General features: G+C 42.5%; 1 protein-coding gene across 1 annotated transcript in view; it reads right to left on the reverse strand.

The window, feature by feature from the left end:
* Window positions 1-26,597, reverse strand: part of CARMIL1 (capping protein regulator and myosin 1 linker 1) — a 308,280-nt gene that overhangs the window by 57,101 nt on the left and 224,582 nt on the right. The window contains 3 exon segments of the mRNA XM_019425299.2: window positions 9,663-9,812; window positions 12,733-12,820; window positions 16,148-16,323. Coding sequence (XP_019280844.2) covers window positions 9,663-9,812; window positions 12,733-12,820; window positions 16,148-16,323 — 414 coding nt within the window.

Here is a 26,597-nt window from a genome sequence, read left to right on the forward strand (position 1 = left end):
CCCTGGGCACTTCTGGCACCAACCACCTTGTTCTAGCATTTTCCTGCCCTCCATTCCTGGGTTGGCAAGCCCCCTTTAAGGACTGCTCACCTTCTTCTTCTTTGCACAGACAGACACACACACACACACACACACACACACACACACACACACACACACAGTATCTGAAGACACTTTTCTACGAATCGAATGTTGTTTCCTTCATCCTGCAGGGATTTGGTCTTTGTTTTCCACTGGCAAGCAGTGATTGTTTGGAGCTTTCCGACAGGAGAGACGTTGTTGAAACAAACATCCACACTCACTGTGTACTCTGCAAACATGAGGTTTCTAAGGGCTTCAAAGTGGGACCGATCCTAGAGCAATTATTTTATCTAATACCGGTTCTACTGTACTATCCCCAGGAGCTCCTAAATCTGTGATTGCTTGTAAGGGACTTAACTAGTTAGGACTTTACTTAAAAAAAGTCCTGTTTAAGGGAAGTATAAATTCACATCTCTATCATCCACAAACACACACAAACACGTGAACAATGCAAGGTTTTTGTTTGTCTCATCAATCCGCAGGCTATCAGAGTCATTTGCTTAATTTCACTCATGAGGGAAACCGAAATTATCTTTTCTAATCACCACCGCATGTCAGAGTTAAGCTCGTAAGAATCATCGTATCCACTCTGCAAGTCAGATGCCCAGCAAGTGGATGCTGATTTTGGAATGCCCTGACTCGTCACAACTAGTTAATGTTCTAAGCCGTTTTATGGGGGGGATTCATTAAGTCCTCCCCGTTTTTTCCCCCAGGAGTTCGGTTCATCCTGGGAGCTGTGGGGCTTTTCTGTTAGCTACAGGGAGAAGTAGGGGTCCTCGTCGTCCCAGGAATGGCCGTAGACAGGAGGGGTGTCACAGGGATTTCCCACGGGTCTCCTTTGTCTCTTGGGGGTTCCTGAGGGTGGTCGGTGTTGTGTGTTGGGCTTTTTTAAAAAGGTGTATGGGGCAGATCTCTAGGAAGCTTCCTGGGATACGGCCTCTGCAAACAGTATTCCTACCAGTTAAAAATGAAAAGATTAAGAGATCCCTGTGGATGCCCAGGGAGAAGTGACCTCTCTGGGGATTTGCGGGGTGCCTCTGGCATTTCCCCAAAGGCCCACCACAAAAATTACTAGACACTCTGAGGAACCTTCAACACCCATTCTGGCTGAGCTATGCAGGCTGTACTTAGTTCTGCAAGCCACAATTTGGAAATCAAGAGGTTTTCGTAGGTTGCATTCTAGTGATTAAAAGGTTAAATCTCCACTTTCCAAAGCGATATCATTAAGAAAATGACATTACAGAATACATAAAATTATAAGAGGAAACTGACAACTAGCACTTGAACAACTTCCTGCACATACTTAACATGAGCGCAACTAATTTAAATGAGATAGGGAGTCGGTAACCTGCCTTTGGCAGTAAGAGATGACTTCCAACTAATAACTGCTGGTACTTGACGGTGAGGTGATCTGCTTTTAAAAAGTAGTATTTTGACCAAGACAAATGGATCTTCGCTACATTTTAATCCGCATTTAAAAGCTTAAAAATCGTATGTTAGAATTCAAGGCTGAATTTGTTAAGGGAAGATAATGTGTTTTGTCATTGAAAAAAAGGATTCACAAGATGTACTCCATAATAATTCAAGCCTTTTAAAACTCTTTTCCTAGGAAATAGCAGTCAGGAGATGAACTGCTCCCCTGCATGAGTATCTTTTGATTTAAAACTGGTATGACGCTCATTAGAATAATTGAAAGAATTATATACAATTAGTGAGCGAGTTATGCCAAGGAGCAGACACTGGCTCTCTACCCACTTGGCACACTATCCTGAACCCTGAGCTTCCGCGGTTTTTATAAAGGTAGCAGACTATAGACAGGGACGGATCTTGAGAAACAACTGATCAATAGAATGCGAACTACATCCTTCAATATCCCAAAGGCCGATGACAAAGTGAAATGGAAAGAGACAGCTGGGAATAGGGATTTCCTAGGAGCACCTGATTGCAGGGAAAAAACAGATGGTCTACGGACACTAAAGAGGCTAAATAAATACACATTTCAGCATGACATGGAAGCCGTGTGCATAGGGATGATAAGCATCTAGGAAAGCTAATTAATCACTGTCACCAACAAAATAAAGCATGGAAAGGCAAGGGATATTCCAGGTAAGTCCAAAGTGGGCAGACTCATTTCCAACAATTGACTGTATCAGCTTTTTCTTTTAACGTTTATTTATTTTTGAGAGGCACAGAGAGACAGAGAGCAAGCTGGGGAGGGGCAGAGAGAGAGGGAGACACAGAGTCGGAAGCAGGCTCCAGGCTCCGAGCTGTGGGCACAGAGCCCGACACGGGGCTCGAACTCATGAACCGAGAGATCATGGCCTGAGCCCAAGCCAGACGCTTAACCGACTGAGCCACCCAGGTACCTCTTGACACAGCTGTTTTCATTAATGGTTAAAAACCGTACAGGGTGCCTGGGTGGCTCAGTCGCTTAAGCATCTGGCTTGGGCTCAGGCCATGATCTTTCCGTTCGTGAGTTCGAGCCCCACGTCGGGCTCTGTGCCGACAGCTCGGAGCCTGGAGCCTGCTTCCGACTCTGTGTCTCCCTCTCTCTGCCCCTCCCCTGCTTGCTGTCTCTCAAAAATAAAAAAACATTAAAAAAAAATTAAAAGAGGGGCGCCTGGGTGGCTCAGTCGGTTAAGCGTCCGACTTCGGCTCAGGTCATGATCTCACAGCTCGTGACTTTGAGCCCCGTGCTGGGCTCTGTGCTGACAGCTTGGAGCCTGGAGCCTGCTTCGGATTCTGTGTCTCCCTCTCTCTCTCTCTGCCCCTCCCGTACTCACACTCTGTCTCTCTCTCTCTCTCTCTCTCAAAAATAAACATTAAAAAATTTTAAAAGAAAAACTGTAGGCTTACATTATGGTCATACAGCACACGTCTTTCATTTGTGTTTGTTTCTGTTCACATACTAATTTAATCTGGAATTAGTAAGCAGATATTTTACATCAAGCAATCTCACTTAGGATTTGATTTTGGATATAAGACATATACCATATATGACATCCATATACTGATTCTAGTAGACTGGTTAAACACACAGACTATGATACCCAAATCTGCCTTTGGGTGGCCTCAGGTAACTTGGACAAGGTGCTTAACTCTTCCGTGCCTCAGTTTCCCCACTTGTTAAACACAAGCTATTCATGATATTTATCATTCACAGCTTGCTGTGAGGACCAAACTAGTTACTATTCACAGAGAGCTTAGAATAATAGCACCTAGCACATTTTAAGTACGACATACACCTGAGTGTTAAACAAATGAAGACGATGACTTTTTAAGCCATCTGATTTTGTCTGAAGTAAAGCAACATCAGATCTCTGGGGCGATGAGAGTGGACACCGGCTGGAAAAAGTCAGCAGGTTATTCTAGTAATTCTTGTTCCACCCGGGCCCTCCCCATCCCCCATGACACCCGTGACTTGAACGAGATCACTTACTACTTTCTTTCTAGCTAAAAGAAAAAGAAAAAAAAGATGAGTATTTGATTGAACACGGTTTTCTAACTCTGCCCTTTTATTTAAAGAAAACTGCCTTTTCCTTCAACAACTGCTAAGTTAAGGCTGATTAGCAGGTCTCAGGCATTCCCCAGCAGCCAAGGGGCCTCTCAATCCATTCACTCACCCTTATTTCAACCCTCACTTAGTCAAAGAGTAAGTTGAAGAAATCAATCATTTACATTATCGTTTCCATCTCCAAAAAGGCAATCCTTCAACTAATATAAATTTCTACCTCTAATTTATGGTGCTAAACCTTCCCTAGTGGGATTATAACTATTGATTCTTTAAAGAGACGTAAGCACTGAAATGGAACTGACTCCTGGACCAGGGAGAAATGGAAGAAAACAGGATGATAAGATATCTGGAGATGGGGTTTGACAAAAAGAGATGCCCAGATTTTCGACTAAGTTTGTTAAAGAAATGTTCAAAAATAGATTTTAGCAGATGTCACGAGCATCACAGGCCAAAATATGCCAGGATCCTGAATCTGGAAGTAGAATCTCTCTAAGTAGAAGGTCGGTGAGTCGTCCAAGTCACTTTGGAACGTCCTAGGGAAAGTGTCCCCGGGTGCTGGGCTATCAACAGACATTTTAGGCGATAGTAAAGTGCCACTCGACAGCACAGCCCTCCAGCTCTGCGTGTGGCACAGATTCCACCCGCCAGGGGCTGACGATCCCACGTGGGAAACGCTGTAGGCAGACACGGATGCACTCGTCCTTCTGGGAACTTTCCACACCACAGTTAACCCCATGTCCTATCTTCCTGGATCGTGTAAGCCAGAAATGCTGCCAAGGCACAGGCCCAGGCTCATTTAGAAAACCAAAACCTGGGTGCCTGGGAAGCTCAGTCGGTTGAGCATCCGACTTCAGCTCAGGTCATGATCTCAGGGTTTGTGAGTTCGAGCCCCACCTCGGGCTCTGTGCTGAGAGCTCGGAGCCTGGAGCCCGCTTCGGATTCTGGGTCTCCCTCTCTCTCTGCCCCTCCCCTGCTCGCATGCTGTCTCTCTCAAAAAATAAACATTAAAAAAAAAAAAAAAAAAAAAAGAACACCAAAACCAAGTAAAGTTCTCTCCCTTGGAAATTCGTACTTGAAACCTTTTAAAATGGCACCACATGAGGACCACAACGTGAATGTTTGGAAATGGACGTCAGTGAGAAAATGATTTGCCGCTCTGATTACGACAGGTGGCATGGCAGGTAATTTTCAAAGGTGAAACGAATCCTCTTTTGCTTGTAAATTAGCCCTGAATTTGTGCCACGGGCTTAGGGTAAAGAGCCCAAAAGCTCAGAAAATTGACTTTCTTTAGGAGAGGGATCCCGGCAGTAGAGGAGCAGCGTATATTGCTATCCGTGGCTTTGAATCGAGGGTGAGGCTGTGCGTATCGAGACACTCGTTGCAGCACAAATGTGATGTGCACCTTCTCCACACACGTTCTCTCTCATTAAACCACCAGCGAACTCAGCCCGGGTTTCCCGCTACTCGACAAGTCATTAGCTCAGTTAAAACAATGATTAAACAGATGATTCGTCGGAGCAGGGAAAAAATGCCATTTTCACGACTTAAAAAAATTCTGCCCACGTATTTGCCTTTTTATAGAAAGCTCCATCCTGCATTTCTGTCACACGCTCAACACCAAACGCCCGGCTCCGTCCCACGATTCAACAGGGGCTCACGTCAGCAACGGCCCTCAATGCTTGCTGGCGGTCGGAACCAGGAGGAGACCACCCTTCCAACTGGGGTCATCCTCGGACGAGGTTCTGCGAGACCTCCACCTACTCCTGCTTCCTGTGTGTCACGGCAACAGGAACGGTTTTTGTAAAACAGAAGCCACTCCGTGCCGGGTACGCCTGCGGTGTGGTTTGCCCTTTCGTCCCGATGGTGGTCTTGCGTGTCTGTTTTAAAATATAATCGGCATCTGCATCTTTAAAAGAGGGTATGTCGGGCTCCTGGGTGGCTCTGTCGGTTGAGCGTCTGACTTCGGCTCAGGTCATGATCTCTCGGCTTGTGGGTTTGAGCCCCGCATCAGGCTCTGTGCTGATGGCTCAGAGCCTGAAGCCTGCTTTAGATTCTCTCTCTCCCTCTCTCCCTCTCTCTCTCTCTCTGCCACTCCCCTGCTCATGCTGTCTCTGCCTCTCTCAAAAATAAATAAACTTTGGGGCGCCTGCGTGGCTCAGTCGGTTGAGCGTCCGACTTTGGCTTGGGTCACGATCTCTCAGCTTGCGGGTTTGAGCCCCGCATCGGGCTCTGTGCTGATGGCTCAGAATCTGGAGTCTGCTTTGGATTCTGTGTCTCCCTCTCTCTCTGCCCCTCCCCTGCTCATGCTCTGTCTCTGTCTCCCTCAAAAATAAATAAACACTGGGGCACCTGGGTGGCTCAGTCGGTTAAGCATCCAACTTTGGCTCAGGTCATGATCTCGCGGTCTGTGGGTTCAGGCCTCGCGTCGGGCTCTGTGCTGACAGCTCAGAGCCTGGAGCCTGTTTCAGATTCTGTGTCTCCCTCTTTCTCTGACCCTCCCCTGTTCATGCTCTCTCTCTATGTCTCAAAAATAAATAAATGTTAAAAAAAAATTTTTTTTTAAATAAACATTAAAAAAAAAACCCAAAAATTAAAAAAGGTACAAACTTCTAGTCATCAGATAAACAAGTCCTAGGAATGGAATATACCTAATACACTATAATACCATAATATACTGTAAGTACTGTTAACACCCACTGCACATTTGAAAATTGCTAAGAGTACATGGTAACAGTTATCACAGGGAACAAAAGTTGTATAATCACAGGGGCACCTGGGTGGCTGAGACAGGTAAGCGACTGACTCTTGATTTCAGCTCAGGTCACGATCTCACAGTCATGGGATCGGGCCCCGCATCGAGCCCCACATCAAGCCCTGTGTCAGGCTCTGTGCTGTCAGCTTGGAACCTTCTTGGGATTGTCTCTCTCTCTCTCTCTCTCTCTCTGCCCCTCCCCGGCACTCACTCGCACAGTCTCTCTCAAAAATAAAGAAGCTAAAAAAAATTCATAAATGTTGTGATGGAAGTTAACTGAACTTCTTGTGGCCACAATTTTACAACATATACATGTGTTCAATCATCATGTTGTACACCCCCAAAAGTAAAACAATGTCGGGGCGCCTGGCAGTCTCAGTACAGCACGCGACCCTTGATCTCAGGGGTCATGAGTTCGAGCCTCACATCGGGTGCAGTTACTTTAAAACTAAGTAAGTGAACAACACTAAAACAGTGTTACATGTCAATTACATCTCAATAAAAAATAAATTGAAAGAAAGATTCTTCTCCTCTACTCTTATCCCACCCCCTTTACTTAAGGAGACCCAAACCCCCTTTTTCTTTCTTTCCCATGATAAAACCAAATCAATCAACCAAAAACAAAGTTTATACAATGAAACAGTAGCTAAGCCCGTCTTTCTTAGCCAACACGCCTTCATCCTAAACCACTTATCAGTGCAACCAAATATATCTTACTAGCTCATGTTTTCTTTACTCCTTCCCAACCCAGACAGGACCAAATAATTCTGGCGGGAAATGTGATATGTAGAGATAATTTTGAATTTTGAATTCAAATCTATTTCCTATTACAAAGTTATTTTCTTTTAGGGTTAGCCTAAGAGCTTTCTGGAATAATTACCCAATGTTAACTTCCATTGCCTATGCAAACAAAATAAAAAATACTTACTAGAGGTACATTTTGCAATATACTAGCCAAGCAACTTTTTAAAAACCCGATAATGCCCTCGACATAGACCAAACACACTTACAAACACTTACATAGCAAATCATTCGTCATCTATAGTTATACTAGAATGCTATTTGGAATCTGGATTCTATTTTAGGCTTTCTTCGCTAGCCTTCCTGTACACGATAGGGTTTCACCTGGAGGATACTCAACTATTTTACTCATTGGCTTTAACAGATAACAATGGTCTATAAATAAGGAACTACTTAAAGCATTATATTTTCCCCTGGGCTAGAAAAATAAGAGCGGCCATGTCAGATCCTTGGTTCGAGAAGTCAGAAACCACTATCATTCCTGACAATCGCTGAATACAAAAAATTACTAGAGTTATCAGCTGATGCAGAAACCTTTGGGCAAAGAGGTAGCCCGGGTACTCCCAGGAGCATTCTCTCAGATTACAAGGAATTCCTACAAAATGAATTATTTTAGTGAAACATAAAAATATTGAATACAGAGGCACATACAACTGTTTTTATGCTAAAGTAGGAAGCAACTGAACTGATAATACACATTTTAAAATAATGACATAGAAACTTAAGTAAAACTGTCCTCAGAGGAAAAAACAGTATCAACAGGCTGAACACTCTGGTTATGTGGCCAGACGGACACCACACACGAGGTTCTGGAAGTGAAGAAGGAATCAAGACCTACGGCTACGTATACACCGTGTGCACAATCCACCTTCTAAAGCACATGGGCTCAACGGAATTAAACAGAATAGAAACTAAATAGGAAGTGCAAATTTAAGAGTATACCCCCCCAAATTATGCACATTAAAACCAGGAAGAAGCAACAGAGAAAAAAAAAAGTCTAGGACCAAGAAAGAACTATCATCCTCCTATTTTGTTTTGGAAACAGTCCTCCCCGCTTTTTTTCATGGCATTTATTTAAAAATGTTTTCCTGTCACAAATGAGCTTCCAAAGTTAAATAGTCAACTTCTCCTAAGTAACTTAGGAATTTTTCCACTGTGGCTAGAGGGACAGATCCAAGATTTATGCTCACTGAGACTTCTACAACTTTTTCTTGAAAGGGGTACGGATGCCGTACTCTTTAAGGAAAGTTGTAAGAAACAAAATACAAGCAAAGGGAAAAAAAAGAGAGAGAGAAAGACACACACACAAACCAAGAAACAGACTCTTAACTACAGAGAACAAACTAATGGTGACCGGTGGGGAGGTGGGTAGGGGATGGGTGACACAGGGGATGGGGATTAAGGAGGGCACTTGCTGTGATGAGCAGCGGGTGTTATACGTAAGTGCTAAATCACTAAATTCTACTCCTGAAACTAGTATTGCACGGCATGTTAACTATACTCGAATATAAAACAGAATAGAATAGGCCAGAATAGAACAGAACAGAATAGAACAGAACAGCATAAAATAGAATAGAACAGAATAGAATAGAACAGAATAGAACAGAACAGAATAGAACAGAATAAAATAGAATAGAACAGAACAGAATAGAACAGAGCAGAATAGAACAGAATAAAATAGAATAGAACAGAACAGAATAGAACAGAATAAAATAGAATAGAACAGAACAGAATAGAACAGAATAGAATAGAACAGAATATAACAGAACAGAAAACAATAGAACAGAACAGAACAGAAAACAACAGAATAGAATAGAATAGAACAGAAAACAATAGAATAGAATAGAACAGAATAAAACAGAATAGAACAGAATAGAACAGAACAGAAAACAATAGAATAGAATAGAATAGAATAGAACAGAAAACAATAGAATAGAATAGAATAGAACAGAATAAAACAGAATAGAACAGAATAGAACAGAACAGAAAACAATAGAATAGAATAGAATAGAACAGAAAACAATAGAATAGAATAGAACAGAATAAAACAGAATAGAACAGAAGAGAATAGAACAGAATATAACAGAACAGAACAGAAAACAACACAACAGAATAGAACAGAACAGAAAACAATAGAATAGAACAGAATAGAATAGAACAGAAAACAATAGAATAGAATAGAACAGAATGAAACAGAATAGAACAGAACAGAAAACAATAGAATAGAATAGAATAGAATAGAATAGAATAGAATAGAATAGAATAGAATAGAATAGAATAGAATAGAATAGAATAGAATACCAAAGTAAGGTACAGGGCCTCAGCGGGGCCCGAAGCTTCAGCCTTACTGACCGCATTAACAGTCTCCGTGAGCAACAAGTTTCCGAAAGGATGGCTTCCGGGAGGGAGTTTTACTGGGTCTGGTCTGCAAAGGTGCGAGTTTTCCAACCGTCGGATTGGTGGCGAGAGCCCAGTGGCGGTGGGATGACGGCATCGCCCAAGGGTGCGTCTTACCATACAAGCATCCAGATCTTCCAAATGATCCATGTCTGTGAGCTCCTCCACCGTGAGGACGGAGCGTTTGGCTGGCTTCTCCTCGGCCGGCTCAATCTCTGAGGACTCTGGCTGGGGAGGCGTCTTGCCCCGTCTGCTGAAATGGTCGGCCTAAGAGAGTCAGGACGGGTACAGAGAGGGAAAAGCACAGAGGCAAGGGGAGAGCAGGTGAGCCGAATTCTGGAAGATACCTTTCACAAGGCGGCGCAGTGACTGTGCGTAATCCACTCACGCCTGAATGACTTACCTCTTAACTATCTTTCTTTGGAGGGTGAACGGTTTGAGGCAAGAGATACCAAAGCCGCCTTAATAAATGAGAATACGTAGTCGAGAAGAAAAAAAGGCGTGTCCTTTTTATAAACTTTATTTCATATTTCCTCTGAAATAATTTCTTGCTCTAGTCAGTGTTTTAAAAGTATCTAATGAGGGGAAATAAAATGATTCCAACCTTCACTATTTTTAAAGGCTGAGAGGAAGGAAATTGCTGACAAAACTAATTGCTGGTGGCTTTTTTCACGTAATGAATACCGTATCGGATAGGATTTACTAATTTCCCATGTTATGCTTTAAGTAACCCTAAAAAATCTAATGGTAAGAGGCAGAATAAACCGGACTGAAATTAATGAACTCTAGGGTTGAGCTGGTTCATCACCAGCAACTTTGATTCAATTCTTTTGAAATGGCGAGAACCACGGGGCGCCTGGGTGGCTCAGCCGGTGAAGCATCCAACTTCCGCTCAGGTCAGGATCTCACGGTTCGGGAGTTCGAGCCCCGCGTCGGGCTCTGTGCTGACAGCTCAGCCTGGAGCCTGCTTCGGATTCTGTGTCTCCCTCTCTCTCTGCCCCTCCCCTGCTCATGCTCTTTCTCTCTCAAAGATAAATAAACATAAAAAAAAAATTTTTTTTGAAACGTTGAGGACCAGTTGACAATACGACAGAAGCTCTGGGTATACTCTAAACTTCAATTGGAGAAAGTATTAAGTACTTGGAATGCCTTTGAAAACAAAATTTCATCTTTTAGATACGATTTCTTTCACACAGCAGTTAAGCTCTCTTCTTATAATCTAAATTAGCAGAGTATTAAAATACAGCTCAATACAAAAGAACACCCACACAATTCTTTTTTTAACTGTGAAAAGCAAATGTCAATATTTTCCGAGTAAATGCTTCAAAGAAAGACAAATTCAAAAAAAAAAAGTGAAAAATTCCACCTTTTAGTGTGGGTGCTCGCATAGGGTCATGTTGACACAATATCAAGTGGGCATTTCGAGACCGTCCCTGCAGCCGTGGGTTATAAACTGTTTCTGTAAAGGACGCTCCATGGATTTTTTTTTTGCTTTTGCTTATTTAAGAAAGAAAAAGTCTCGGGGCGTCTGGGTGGCTCAGCTGGTTAAGTGACCGCCTCTTGATTTGGGCTCAGGTCACGATCTCACTGTTTGTGGGGTCGGGCCCCGTGTTGGGCTCTGTGCTGAGAGAGCCCAGCCTACTTGGGATTCTCTCCCTCCCTCTCCCTCCTTCTCTGCCCATTCCTACTGCATGCACACTCTCTTTCTCTCTCTCTCTCAAAATAAATAAACTTAAAAAAAAAAAAAGAAAGAAAGAAAAAGTCTGGTTTGGGAGCTCTAAACAATAACTGTGCCATAAACTAGAAACTAGTGTTTCCTAAATTCTCTGTGGTGATGAACCAGTTTTTTGTATTTCCAATTTGCCACAAACCAGTTTACTGATAAAAAACAATAAAAATAAAACAGTGGGGCGTCTGGGTGGTTCAGTTAAGCATCTGACTTCAACTCAAGTCACAATCTCAGGGCTCGTGAGTTCGAGCCCCGCGTCGGGCTCTGTGCTGACAGCTCGGAGCCTGGGGCCTGCTTCAGATTCTGTGTCTCCCTCTCTCTCTGTCCCCCCTCCACTCGTGTTGTCTCTCTCTCTCAAAAATAAATAAACATTAAAAGAAAATTAAAAAACAATAACACTGGAAAAATAACATGTTTGCGTATTATGGCCATTTCAAATTGCTCCAGAAGTTTCTCCGTGTTTCCTCGTGGTTGAACCTCGTCAGGGACTGGTGCCCATTGGTTGGTGGGCCAGCTCTAGTCCACATCACCGCTGGAGATGTCTGTTCTACCTTTCATTTTAGAGGACAGCCTCATGCCTTTTTCTGAAATGAGTTTTTCAAAATATTCACATCGTCTGCCTTGCGGAGAAGCAGCGGTTACCGTTGCCGTTCCTGGGGCGTTCTCTGGTGTCACCAACAGTTCCATGCCCTAAGACTGGGTGTCTCCAGCCTGCACAGTTAACCTGAAACGCTTCACTGGGGAAATGTCAGAACTCACTTCAGAGATCCTCACCGCATCACGTTGCTATTGTGTTTGAGACACAAGATATAACAGTAACAGAACCTTCCTCTGTGCCTCAGAGGACTTCCTAAAGTTCAAAACACCTGAAGGTGCCGATCTATTTTTTATACGCACCGATATTGGAAGTAAAGTCTTCCACCTTGGTAAAACCAGTCTCTAGATAAAGAAAATTGATTTCTTTACCTCAGTTATATCCAAGAGGCCTGGCTGGACGCTCAGCGGCTGTCAATCCTTAGAATGTGTCCATTTCACTCTTGCCTTTCTTTGGTCTCCAAACATTTCATTTCCCTAGCCTCATGTTCTCAAGAATATTCCATTGTCAAATTATCATAGCAGAGACCAACAAAATAAGCACATAAAGATGAAATAATCTAAAATATCTTCAGATCCCAGTCTCCGCGTTATTTCCTAACAAAACCCTTGACCTGCATTATAAGTGGATGAGAAAATTCCTGGATACCATCACTTCTGCTTCTCTCCCTGCCATGCCTTCTGGAGAAATTCTAGCATGCTCTAGAATGTCCGGAAGAAACGCAGGAGCAAAGGTAGGGTCTTGGCCCACAGGGCTGCGAAGGAGTAAAACGTAGAAAGGAAGCCATATCCCCAAACTGGAGCCTGCCCTGCATCATGGCAGACGACAACGGAAGTCCCACTCAAGACGTCCATGGCACTCACCAGTTTATGATGGCAGTGTGAGAGCGCATCCAGAATTTCGTCCACAATCCGATCAGACAGGAAGGAGGCCACTGTCAACTTCACTTCACTGTGTGGACATCAAAAGCACATGGTAGCATTTTCATCCGTGCGAGAGGAAACCATCACCCACCCCGACGCTCTGTTGGTAAGGTCAACTGTGATTCTGTTTCCGTCTTTGGAAACGGGATATAAGGAGGTGTGAACGGGGCCAAGGATTCCCAAAAATAAGCCTTAAACACTGCCATAAACACACAGGTAACAGACTTTCTTTACCAATTTCAACCTGCCTCTGTAATTTCAAAACTCAAGATTTAGTGGGAGAAATGGAAAACATCTGGATCAAGACAAACTTAATGGGAACCATGTGCCATGTGGAAGGAACAATTCATCCATTGACATAAATGCAAACAAACCCGGGCTGGAGTAAATTAAGAAAGTCTGATTGTTGAACTCTGGTTATTACTTTATTTATTTTTTTCCTCTTTGAGATCTTGATTTTATTTTATTTTATTTTATTTTATTTTATTTTATTTTATTTTATTTACTTATTTTATTTTATTTAAATTCACATCAGTTAACATCCGGTGTAGTATTGGTCTCAGGAGTAGAACCTGGGGATTCCTCACTTACATATAACACCCAGTGCTCATCCCAACAGGTGCCCCCCTCAATGCCCATCCCCCCGTTAGCCCATCCCCGCCCCCCTCCAGCAACCCTCAGTTTGTTCTCTGTGTTTAAGAGTCTCTTATGGTTTGCCTCCCTCTCTGTTTCTACCTGAATTTTGTTATTACTTTAATATGCATTTCCCCCACCTTGAAAAAAAACTTTTTGCCAACCAAATGGTACCACATTGAACTGCTTTTGCCTTCAAACTATTATAAACTCACTGTTCTCTTGCCTTTGATGAACAGAAGTTACCATAATGTTCAGTTTTAGTGTCTGTTGCCTGACCTTACGCAGGAGTCCAGACAACAGAAAGTAACACACTAGTTAATTTTGGAGTTTTCACTAATAAATCGGCCACCAAGCTGTCAGTTGGATAGCTGGTATTTTAGTCAGAATTTTACCTATGTGGTATTCCCAAGAATTCAGACTCCATTCGTGTGTCTTCAGTCTGACTAGTCCTACCTAAATGCACATACGCACAAATGTACATAAATGCACAATACATTTCAAGGTGAATGTGCTAAAGAGATACATACCCACACTCCCACATCGACTCATGTGTTCCGTCTGCTCTTGAAGTCAAGAATTGTAAAGTTTTGACAGCAGGGAAAGGAGTTATCAAAATAAAATTATTTAATCACAAAGCTAAGGTTGAAAGTATATTTGTGTAACAGGGAAAAACCTTTCTAACCTAAAGGCAGTAATTGGCATTGGGAGTTTTCTGCCAAGGAAGATTTCGGATGGCAGGGTGGGAAAATGGAGGCACTAACTCTGATGCCTCCATTAAAAATTTTCCTAGGCTGAAGATAAAAGGACGTTTCATTAATTCCTGTCTCCGAAACGAGGTCCCAGGAGCTACTTGGTTTATCTAATACTTTATTATTCCCCAGAGGCGTCCACTGACAAAATTCACCTGGGTCTCATTAAAAATACAGATTACTGGGTCTCACCCAAGCCTCTGGGGGGCTGGGAATCTCATTATAACAAGCATTTCCTCTCCTTTTTTCAGCCATGTTTGGAAAATTTACTCCCTCATAAAACTATAGAATCAGTAGTCTATTTCTCCGGTTCTCTCCGCCCCACCCTGAACTGGGGAGGGGTGGTTTACCTGTCTCAAGTTGTAGCACCAAAAATGATCCTTTAAATACAATGCACTTAAAAAAAAAAAGTCTCAGGATGGTTCTATCATTTTGTTACTGGATATTACACTTCCTTATTGAACTTCCAAACTGCAAACTTTGTAGGGGGAATGATTCCACTTAAGCCCCATTGTACAGATGTACCTGAATGTCTACACAGGCGTGGATGTGCAATTTTCATCCCACCAGTGCTCAGGGCGATACGTTATAAAAAGCCAGGCAGGGACTTAATGAACACAGAGGCGAGTCACTGATGTAAAGCGTTCTATACTGCTGTTCACTTTTCAGAATCTGCCCCTTTTCAAAAGAAGTGACCATATTTGACAGAATTTGGTGCAATAAAGGCATCAGAGTACGGTCCAATGGCAGTTCAACCCATTATGACGGAAGAATGGCGGCCAATACATTTTTTCCTTCTTCGTACATAAGGGGCCTCAACAAAAATCCCAAAACTCTAGGTTCAAGAAATATGAAAGCATACCTCGTAAGGGCTAGCTAGAGTTGATAAAATCACTAATCTGCGGGGTCCTGTAAATCCTCTTCATGTCTTTTCATTTCTCAGTTCCTTCAAACTGTATCATTCAGCTGAGTCGGCACCAGAATCTTTTATTTTTAGAAACCCCAACACACACACGGCTGCGTCTTAGACCCGAGACTGTCCCATTACTGCAAAAATCCTCGACCCTCAAAGTCCCAAGATCGAGCTTCAGTATCTAGATTGTGTAACATTTTTGGCTTCTTTTAATTCTTTTTCTCAAAGGCTGTCATTCAGTTATGCATCATTCGCTATGTGTTGACACAACTCCTAATTCTTCAGAGGAGAGCTGGGGTTTTTTACATTTTTTTAAATTTTTAATTTTTTTTTTTTTTTTGCTACATCTAAATACTCTTATCAATAAGAAACGGTTAAAATGGAAAAAATGGGGAAGTTCAAATATTTCTGAACCTGGACTTGGTTTCTAGTCCACTGATTCCCCAACTGAGACGCAATGAGAACTCGTGGAGTATCACTCAGACTGGGAACCACCTGAGTTTCTACGTGGAAACTGAGGAAACTGTTGGTGATCCCACCCTCTCGGTATTTGTATTTTGGCCTGTTTTCCAAATGTGACGAAGCACAGATCCAGGTAAACACTCCAGGACAGCGTTAGCCCATACACAGTATCACAGACCCAGCAAAAGAACACAGAAGGAAAATACGGTAAGGGCACGGTGGGCCTGCCTATTTATAGGTTGTGTCTTGGCTCAGAATTGCACAGTGGCAGGAAGCCAACGTCAAGTTAGTGCTTTCTAAAGGTGGAAGATAAGCTTCAGAGGCAGCAAAAAGGGATTACAGACAGGTACCCCCTGTTAAAAATAAAACCCGTAAAAAGAGCAGTTAGCTGTATGCTCTTTAGTAATGCACGCGTTCTTGTGGAAATGTGTAAACCTATGCATTTATGCACAGCTCTATTTATATACAGTCGGCGCCTATCAGACATGCCTCACGCGTTATATACGGAGACAGCCAACAGTAACGGTCTTCGCGGCTGCTCCCACGGCATTCACGGCAACCACAGAACCTCGGTTTATTAACATCGTAAACCTACCTAATTTTGTTAAGGATGTCAATTCCAGACTGCTCCAACAGGACATTTTTAACAAAGGTACGTGGGATGGAGATCTTTTCAGTGCTGGCATGAATCAAGTCTTGTCGGATGTGGGCTTTCTTCATCACGTTGGGACACAGATCCTCGGCAGCGTCGACCATGGACTCGAGCAGCACCTGCAGTGTGGCACGAGCGCAGGGGAGAGGTGATGGCGGGGCACAGGACGCACCTGCCATAAGCCTGAAAGGTGGTTGGTTATAGCATGACGCTGAGCCCTTGGACGGTGGGGCCCAAGAGGGAGCGCGGAGCACGGTTAAGGATTCTGAGCCGCCCCGGGGTGACCTGTGACCGTTGATGAGCACTGATCTCAGGTAATCACTTTAAATACCCGGCAGGCCGGCATCGGAAGTGGCCGGCTGTGCCAGGTGCACTTAACGCCAGGCATTCGTGAAAAGATGTCAAAGGACACACGTCGAGCCTTTACTCGCCACCTTACCACACCAGCTAGTTCCCCCTGCTGCCAGAAAATAAAGCAACAGATGCCCTTTGAAACTATATCGAACTTGACCTCTTGCGTGATTTTGTAAATCACAGAAACCCCAAATCAGGGCGAACCATTCAAGAGCTCTATCAAAACATCAGTAGCAAAAAAAAAAAAAAAAAAAAGAATTCTACAGATTTATTCTTTTAAAAGAAAAGTTTTAGTGCTGAGTCAAACTGTAATTGTTACAACAACAAGAAACAACATGGATGACGGACACAAACATTTACGGGGCACTTTACAAACAACACTCAAAACATGCTTAAGGAGCACTCTAGAGTTTGTCAAATCTTTCTCCACATTTTATCCTCCCGACATCTGTGACGATGGGGGGCGGGGCAGGGGTTCACACGATCACCATTTTGTAGTTGAAGAATGTGAGCTAGAGAAAGTTAAATAACTTGCCTGACATGGACGAGACGGCTTGTAGTGTGTGAAAATGGCACCAGTATTCGTGTCAGACCTAAATCTGAACTGTAGCTGAGTGATACCAGGCTGTTACGGCTTTCCTAATTCTACTTTGCTCGTGTATAAAATGGCAAATAAAAAAGTCCTTGCCTCCCAGGATCATTGAAGATAAAAGGACATTACACACGTAAAGTATGTAGTGTAATGCCCAGTGTGCAGTGAAAGTTTCATCAGGGTGCCTGGGTGGCTCAGTCGGTTGAGCTCAGGTCACGATCTTGTGGTCTGTGAGTTCGAGCGCCACATTGGCCTCTGTGCTGACAGCTCAGAGCCTAGAGCCTGCTTCGGATTCCGTGTCTCCCTCTCTCTCTGCCCCTCCCCTGCTCACACTCTGTCTCTGTCTCTCTCAAAAATAAATATTAAAAAAAGTTTTTTAAAAAGTTAGTCTATCACAGATCATATTATGAATCTGTTTCCACAGATACTACTTTTAACGATAAGATCTGGAAGCCAGCGTGATGCCATTACTATTCTGGTGTGAACAAGGACAAAGTGGCATTATCCTGGAAAGATGGGTACAGGCTCTGTCCGTTCACATATTCACATCCAAGCCCAATCCCACTAGTGACAACTCTCGTTCTGCTGCAGGCTGGGAAGTAGAATGGCAGGATCTTGTGAAACACGGCGGGGGGGGGGGGGGAAGGCAGCCACCTGAGAAGTTTCCAAAAGCAACTCCTATTTTGACAGCACTCTGCCCCTATTATAACTCTAATTACTAGTTTTGCACATTACTCTAAGAAAGCTACAAGCAATGCAAATAAGATCGTGTAAGATTATTTTCCTCATTGGCATGAAAAGAAACACACTCTGGTCCAGACTGCATAGCAGTCCAGCCTTTCAGATAAGAATCTATACTCCTCCACATTCAGCTTAGTTCAAGCATTACCTCTTTGAGGTGACCTTCTTGATCTTACTGTCTCTATGGCCTTTACACCCCGAGCTGTGTTTCATGACATTCTTTGGTAACACCTAGCATCTGGTGGGGATCTCAGAAATTAAATGCGTCATAAAATGGTCAAGAATGCAGTACCTTTTAGCCACTTGGGTGTGAAAGAACCCCTTTGAGAATCTGATGAACACTCAACTCAGAATAGTATAAAATTTTGCATGTAACTTTAGAAGTTCATAGAGAATTAGAGGCACCAGACTCCAGACGTACAACTTGCACCTGACGGCAACCGCTACCCTTTATCGTCAGGACCTAGCAGACCTCTTGGGACATCTCTAAAAACATAAAAAAAGTGTTACAAGCCCAGGGACTCACCAAATGTGGGTACTGAACAGTGCATCTTTTCTCGGCTAGTCTTCTCTCTCTCTGTTGCATTGGTTTGTCTACCTCTGCTCACTGTCCTAATTATGATACGTCCTAATATATTGTTAAGCAAGACTACCAACCATCTTGCTCTTCGTAAGCATCTGAGCTATTTCGAGCCCTGCTTTTCCATATACTCAGAATTAGCTTTGTCAAGGTCTGTTAAAAATCTGTTGGAATTTTCACTGAATCGTGTCCAATAATAGATGAGTTTTGGAAAAACTGGCATCATGGGATCCCATCTCTTCTACTCAGAAACACGACACACATTTTACTGATTTAGACTTTCTTTTAATGGTTATTCATTTTTTTTAAGATTTTTTTAATGTTTATTTTAGAGAGAAAGAGAGCACGCACAAGATGTGGAGGGGCGGAGAGAGACAGGGACAGAGGATCCAAAGTGGGCTCCGTGCTGACTGCAAATGGCAATATCTCATTCCTTTTTTGTTGTTGAGTAATATTCCACTGTGTGTGTGTGTGTGTGTGTGTGTGTGTCCATTCATCTACTGTTGGACAATGGGCTACTTCCGTATCTCGGCTATCGTACATAATGCTGCAATAAACATACAGGCGGATACATCTTTTCGAATTTGTGTTTCTGTTTTCTTTGGGTAAATACTCAGTATTGGAATTATTGGATCATATGGTAATTCCGTTTTTCATTTTTGAGGAGCCTTCATACTGTTTCCCACAGTGGCTGTCCCAGTTTGCATTCTCCACATCCTCACCAATACATACTTCTGGTCTTCTTGATTTTAGCCACTGTGTCAGGATATCTCCTTGTAGGTTTGATTTGCATTTCCCTGATGATTAGTGATGTTGAACATCTTTTCATGTGTCTGTTGGCCATTTGTCTGCCTTCTTTGAAAAAAATGTCTATTCAGGTCCTTTGCCTATTTTAATTGGATTATTTTGGGTTGGTTTTTTTTTTTTTTTTGGTATTGGTATTGACTTGTAGACAAGTTCCTTACATATTTTGAATTCTCACCCCTTATCAGCTATATTATTTAAAAATATCTTTTCTTATTCAGTAAACTGCCTTTTTGTTTTGTTGGTGGTTTCCTTTGCTGTGCAAAAGCTTTTTATTTTGGTGTAAACCCCAGAATTTAATTTTGGTTTTGTTTTTCTTTCCTGAGGAAACCTATTTAGAAAAATGTTTCTTTGGCTGATCAAAGAAATTACTGCCTATGCTTCCTTGTAAGAATTTTATGGTTTCAGGTCTCACATTTAGGTCTTTAATCACATTTTCAGTTGATTTTTTATGGTGTAATCAAATGGTCCGGTTTCATTCTTCTGCATGAAGCTCTCCAGTTTTCTCAGCACTATTTGTGGAAGAGACTGCTTCCCTGTTGTATATTCTTGCCTCCACTGTTGTAGATTAATTGACCATACAAGCTTGGGTTCACTTCTGAGCTCTCTATCCGGTTCCACTGATCTGTGTGTCTATTTTTGTGTCGGTACCATACTGTTTTCATCACTACAAATCTGTAATATATCTTGAAATCTGGAATTGTAATACCCCTGGCTTTGTTCTTCTTTCTGAAGGCTGCTTTGGCTGTCTGGGGTCTTTTGAGGTTCCATACAAATTTTAGTATTATTTGGTCTAGCTCTGTGAAAAATATAGTTGGCATTTTTGTGGGGACTGCATTAAATTTGTAAGTTGCTTTGGGTAGTATGGACATGTTAACAATATTGATTCTTCCAATCCATGAGCATGGGATATCTTTCCATTTTTCTGTGTCATCCAATATTCTCTATTATTACTTTTTAAAATTACTTGATCAATTACTGGTAGTCGTATTCAGAGTTTTCTACCGCAATGAATTTGTTGATTTCTTTTTGCAATTGTGTCCACTTGTTCTTATATACACGAAGCCCTAGGACGAGATGCATACACGTTTGAAATTATGTGTTTCTGGGAAACTGGATCATCCAATGACCTATTTCATTTCCAGTGAGGCCTCTTCTATTGTATCACTAGGTTTGGGTGGGAGCATTCCCCTGGTGTGGAGCTGAACCTTGTACCGCAGAATGGTTAGGTTCATTGTCACCTGGCTAAGCCAGTGGCTCTGAGAACCCCAAATAATCTCAAACACTTCCTAATGACCTTCTAGGCAGGCAGTGAAACCCCTGGTTTAGTGTCTCGGCTTCAGTTGTTATATGAGAAATCGTAACATGGATATTTTACTTCCTGTCTGAAGCAGCACTGACCAATGGACCTTCCTGAGATGATCAGTGCCGTCCAATAAGGGAGCCACTAGTCACGCATGGCTATGGAGCATTTCAAACATGGCGAGTGCAACTGAGAAACTGAATTCTAAGTTTTTAAAAGTTAATGTTAAATTAAGTTTAAATGACCACATGTGGGTAACAGATAATACACTGGAGAATGTAGGTCTAACACTGATGTCCTAAACCTTTTCCTGAATAAAACTAGGATGTTAGATTGCTCTTCCTCATTCCCTATTGACTTAAATACTGGGTTCCAATATTTTATTTATATGTACTCCTAATTTCAAGGAACAGACTAGGTATTATACGATAAACTATACACTGTTGTTTATAGTCAATGTTTGTCTTTACCCACATCTGGTATTTTCCCTTATTATTCTTCCTTGCATCTCAGACCCTCTCTCTTTGGAAATTTCTCCTTTGCCCCAAAGTATATTCTTTAGATGTTTATTTAGTGTAGTCTAGTTACAGTAAGCTATTTCAGTTTTTGTTTCGATGCAAATGTTTTCATTTCATCCTTATTCTTAAAAATTAGGTGTGTTGGGTATAGAATTCTTGGTTTACACTATGTGTTCTGTATGTTCTCTCGGGAGCATGAAGATATTCTTTCATCATCTTTGGCTTCCACTGACTACTGATTTGAGAGCTGTCTTATCAGTCCTAATACTGGTCTTTTTAAAGCAAAGATGGCTTTGCCCTCCCTGTGGCTCCTTGCAATATCTTTTCTTTGCTCTCAATGTTTTTCACTTTTCGTTATGTGATTGTAGACGCGGATTTGCTCTTATCTGACATGGGTTATCGCTGGACTCCATGAACTGAAAGACTCTGGTCTTTCAACAAGCCCTGAAATTCTCAGCTACCACCTCTTCAGTTGTTCCTTTTACTGTTCTCTCTTCCCTTCTGGAGATATAAATTAGATATAAACTTCCTCACTCCTTACAGTCTCCATTTTGTTAGGCCATGTTACGCTACCTTCAGACAATTTGCAGTAAGTGACCCTGTATTTGAAATGTGATAATCAGATTTCACTTTGCATGTATCTCCCCAATGACAGTTATGAGGGTCTCTTATTTCTTAACTGTAAAAACAACTAACACTACTCTGAAATCCTGCACAGTATTTGTAAAATAAATTGGGTGAATAGCCTTACCATGGCGGCTACACTCCCATATTCTTGCAGTGGGCCAAAGACTTGCTGTAATTCACTACCAGCCAATACAATGTCCACACTAAAGGGCCCTGAAATCTTTCTTTTGCTTTAGAAAATAAGTATAGGGAAATAAGAAAACTCAGAGAACTCTTTTAGCCAAATGGAGTTAATACCTGCGAAAATGCCATCGACACCCCTCAGGCCTCATTTCCTTCATAAATCTGAAATTTACCAGTGATGTATTTCACAGGTTACACTGGGAGTGAATAAGAATTTCCAAAGCCAAAACAAGCACTCTGAAATTTAAGACCAGAAGGGAAAAATGAAGGTTTCTTTTATGTTAAAACATTCAAATCCCGTTTATTCATCCACTATTACTGCTCTTACTCTGGGAATCAATGTTAGGATCAAAAAAAGGGAAAACAGGAGGAGAGCTGTCCTTTTAAAATACCTAAAACAGCCTAGTCCAGAGAAAATAGCACCTCGTTTCAAAGAGATTTCTCCAAACTTAATGGCTTTCTTCTCTTCCAGGAAGTCTGCTAAGAAGGTGGTTCACCTGGAGATTTCTTTTGCTTTTCTTAAAGGATATTTTTTTGAAAGATGGCTCGGAGAGCTAGTGGAACTAATTCTTACCCAATGTTCAAAATGTCTACCGTTGGCCCTGGTGTAGGACAACGCTTAGACACAGGGACACCGCTGACCTGCTTAGAGCACGGAGCTAGGAGCAAGCCCGGGGCAAAACCCCAGCCCTACTTGTCCCATTATTTGAAAATTCACTGCAGTAAAAACTTAATTCTATAAAACCATCCATCCATATTAGCTTTTGCTAGTGCAACACATGAATTTGAAAGAGTTTGGCAGATAGAGAAAGGACTTCTTTTAAAAACAAAGTTGATATTAGTAGTGAAATAAAGAAGGACCACTGTAGTTTAGTAAAAAAGTTAATACGGATTCTAATAAGACACATTTTTCCGACATAATTTTAAGAAAATCAAGACACTGAAAGGCTGTATAAATAGACAAATGGGGATTTTTTAAAAAATAGTGAAACGATGTCCATTTGTCAGTAAACTAGAAGGAAACAGAGAGGAAGTAAACTGCCTGCAGTCTATTGAAAGTAGTCTACTGCACACAGTTAAAAGGAAACTCATGAGCAACTTTTAAGTCAGAGGTCGCGATTGAAGATTTGCTCTGATTCATGCCAGACATTCCCAAAGGGAAAGGAACTTGCAAGGGGACTGAAGAGTGAAGAAAACAAGCAAGTGGGGAATATCAAACACGGGCCACTGAGGAGCTGGGACCTCGGGGACCCAAGAGCAGAGAAAGGCATTCTCTGGCACACGCAAATAAGAAAGCCGTGATGGAGGCCCCCAGTGGGACTGGCCAGCATCAGAAGATGCGGGAAACGTCTATTTACAAAAAAATAGTTTGGGTCCTAAATATATTGCCATTTTTTCAGGCTTTTAAAAATTCAAAAGCTTTCTACTTCAGACCTCTGCCTTCTACTCCCTCCCAAGAATGAGAGGTGAGTCCATGGCAACCGCTCAGTGCACAGAGAAGGAAATGGGACAGAGGGAAGGCAGACAGCTTGTGGTTTCCACCAGTTGCGACAAACACAGTCAGCAGCTGTTCGACAAGGAAGGTCCTGTTGCCGTGTCTGACGTGGATTTAGATGCCAGCCAATTTTTGGCACGTAAGGAGTTCTCGCACATACATTAAAGGGAAAAATTAGATACAAATATGCAATGTATAAAAGAAATACAGATGGCTAATAACATTATTTGACTTATACTGCCTACTAAAAAGAATCCAAGGGACAGGGGTGCCTGGGCGGCTCAGTCGGCCAAGCGTCGACTCTTTATCTTGGTTCAGGTCACGATCTCACGGTCTGTGAGTTCGAGCCCCACATCGGGCTCTCTGCTGATGGCACAGAGCCTGCTTGGGATTCTCTCACTCCCTCCCTCTCTCTGCTCCTCCCCGGATCGTTCTCCCTCAAAATAAATAAACATTTTTAAAAAATCCAAAGGACAAGATGAACTTTTTGTAACCCTTTATATTGACGAATATTAAAAGATTACTACACAAATACTGAAAGAGGGTGCAGCAAAGGCAAGCAGTTGCACATCAAGGTATAAAAGACCACTGGACCTACGAGTGGGTCAGCTATCGGCATTGACCCTAACTGGACTCATCAGAAATTAGACAATAACCAGGCTGGCTGCGAGATAACAGAAAATACATACTGGTCTCTGGCCCCAGTTCCTGGCACAGAGCTCCGAAAACCCTTGTAATTTCCTGGATACCAGGAGCGTCTTTTGTTCTAATGGGGTGACGCTGGGTGGGCTTCTGAATGGTTCCGGATGAGGGCTGGTCATTGGAAAAGACCGAACCACGATTAGGAGGTAGGAGTTTTCAGCCCTGCTACACCTTCTCTTGAGAAGGGAGCATAAAAAATCCAAAAAGTACAGGGCGCCTGGATGGCTCAGTCAGTTAAGCATCTGACTCTTGGTCTTGGCTCCGGTGATGATCTCACAACTTGTGAGTTCGAGCCTTGCGTCGGGTTCTGCGCTGACAGCGCGGAGCTTGCTTGGGATTCTCTCTTTCCCTCTCTCTCTGCTCTCTCTGGCTCACGTAGTCTATCTCTCAAAATAAATTTTAAAAACTTTAAAAAATTTCCGGAAAGTACACGTTCAGAGAACTTCCAGACTGGTGAGCACGTGGAGGCACGGGGCGGGGGGGGGGGGGGGGGTTGGGGGGTGGCTCTGTGACAAGGTGTGGCAGGTTTGTGCCTCCCCACGGACCTGCCCTGGGCCTGTCTTTCATCTGAGTGTTCATCTGTACCGTTCATCACATGCTTGAATAGACTGGTAGACGTGTTTCCTTGACTTCTGTGAGTCGCTCTAGCAAATTAACCCCACCTGAGGGGGGTGATGGGGGAACCTCTGATTTAATTATAGCCAATCGGTCAGAAGCACAGGTGACAACCTAGACTTCCTGTTGGCATCTGAATTAGGGGTGAGGAACAGTCTTGTGAGACTGAACTCCTAACCTGTGGGGTCTGAACCTTCTCTGGGTAGACAGAGTCAGAACTGAGTTAAGTTGTAGGGCACTCAGTTGGTGTCACAGAGAATTGCTTGGTGGGGGGAAATTCCCACACATCTGGCGACCAGAAGTGTCAGGAGTGAAGCTTTCGGTGTGAAAGTGAAGGACAGACAGGGGGACAGAGGTTTCTGAATGCACTGGTACATCCATGTCATGAGATACTGTGTCGCCATTAAAATGATGGCGATCATTCACTTTCCTTGAATTGTATTCATGACCTAGTACCAAATATAAAAAGTATTCTAGCGTAATCATGTAGACGTAAAATTGTGCACAGAGACACGGAGTGTTTGGAAAATTCACTAAAACATGAAGAAGGACGCCACTCTGGGATCTCAAGTGGTTTTTACTTTCATTTCTTTTACACTTATTAGTACTGTTTCAACGTTTCACAGACTGAGCTTCCTTTCTTAAGTAAGAAATAAATAAACAACAAAGATAGCATCCTTACATATCTTATCCTTCGTGGAGGACAAAACATTAGCTAACAAATGATCTGGCAGGACTCTACCAACCAGCTAGTGGTCCTTTTTCCGCCCCTTTGTCTCTATTCAGAATGGATCCCAAATAACCACGTTAAAAAAATTAAATAAAGGCAATACACAAACAAGAGCCTCTCTACGTCATATGCACAGGGAGACAACAGAGGCTTAAACTCCTAAATAATCCACATTTTCTTCCTCATTAAGTTAATTTACAAGCATAGTAATTAGCCTGTTGTGAAATTATTACTGAGTCCCACATCAAATCCCTATGAACCATAGCAATTTTGTTCTCAGAAGAAACCAAATAATTATAGAAATGCAGACACGGCTTTTTAAGGCATCCTTGAGCAGGCAGGATTAGAAATGATGAAAACTTTTTGAAGGTAACATTTCTCTGTGTAGCTGTTTTTTGAAGCTACCTTAAGAAAAATCTAGTCTTGGGGCACCTGGGTGACTCAGTTGGTTAGGCATCCGACTTCGGCTCAGGTCATGATCTCACAGTTTGTGAGTTTGAGCCCCGCGTCGGGCTCTGGGCTGACGGCTCGGAGCCTGGAGCCTGCTTCGGATTCTGTGTCTCCCTCTCTCTCTGCCCCTCCCCTGCTTGAGCTCTCGCTCTCTCTCTCTCTTTCTCTCTCTCTCAAAAATTAAAAAAAAAAAAAAAACACTAAAAAAAACTGTAAAAAGAAAAAAGAAAAATCTAGTCTTTGGTTACTCTACCCCCTTACATTTCAGAGGCTTTTTTCAGCTGGGGAGCCTGGGGACAAGTCTCTGCCACTTTGGGTGCCTTGTGACTTCATCTAAATCCCTATCTTTGTCTTTTAAGCTTCTTATAAGGACTGTTACCTCCTCGCCTAGCGGGAGTCTCCAAAGCAGCAGCACATAGGCACTGTAAACAGAGCTCCCATCCTCCTTCCTGTTCTCTAAATCAAATGTAGTCACACAAGTTATTTTTTCCCTAAAGCAGTCTTCTCTTTCTGCCTCATACGTAGAAATCCATCGTTCCCTTATCAGTGGTGATGGTAAAGTACATTTAGAGGTTTACCACCAAAAATAAAATGGCATTCTCTAGGTTTCACTTGATCTCATGATGTAAGAAGTTATTCCAAAACTTAGAAACGAAGCTAGAAAAGCACAGCATTCGCTCTCTACCACATGCACGTGTG

The sequence above is a fragment of the Panthera pardus genome, unplaced genomic scaffold (assembly GCF_024362965.1).
Source record: "Panthera pardus isolate Hobbes unplaced genomic scaffold, ASM2436296v1 HiC_scaffold_17, whole genome shotgun sequence".
In the NCBI taxonomy this organism is placed as follows: Eukaryota; Metazoa; Chordata; class Mammalia; order Carnivora; family Felidae; genus Panthera; species Panthera pardus.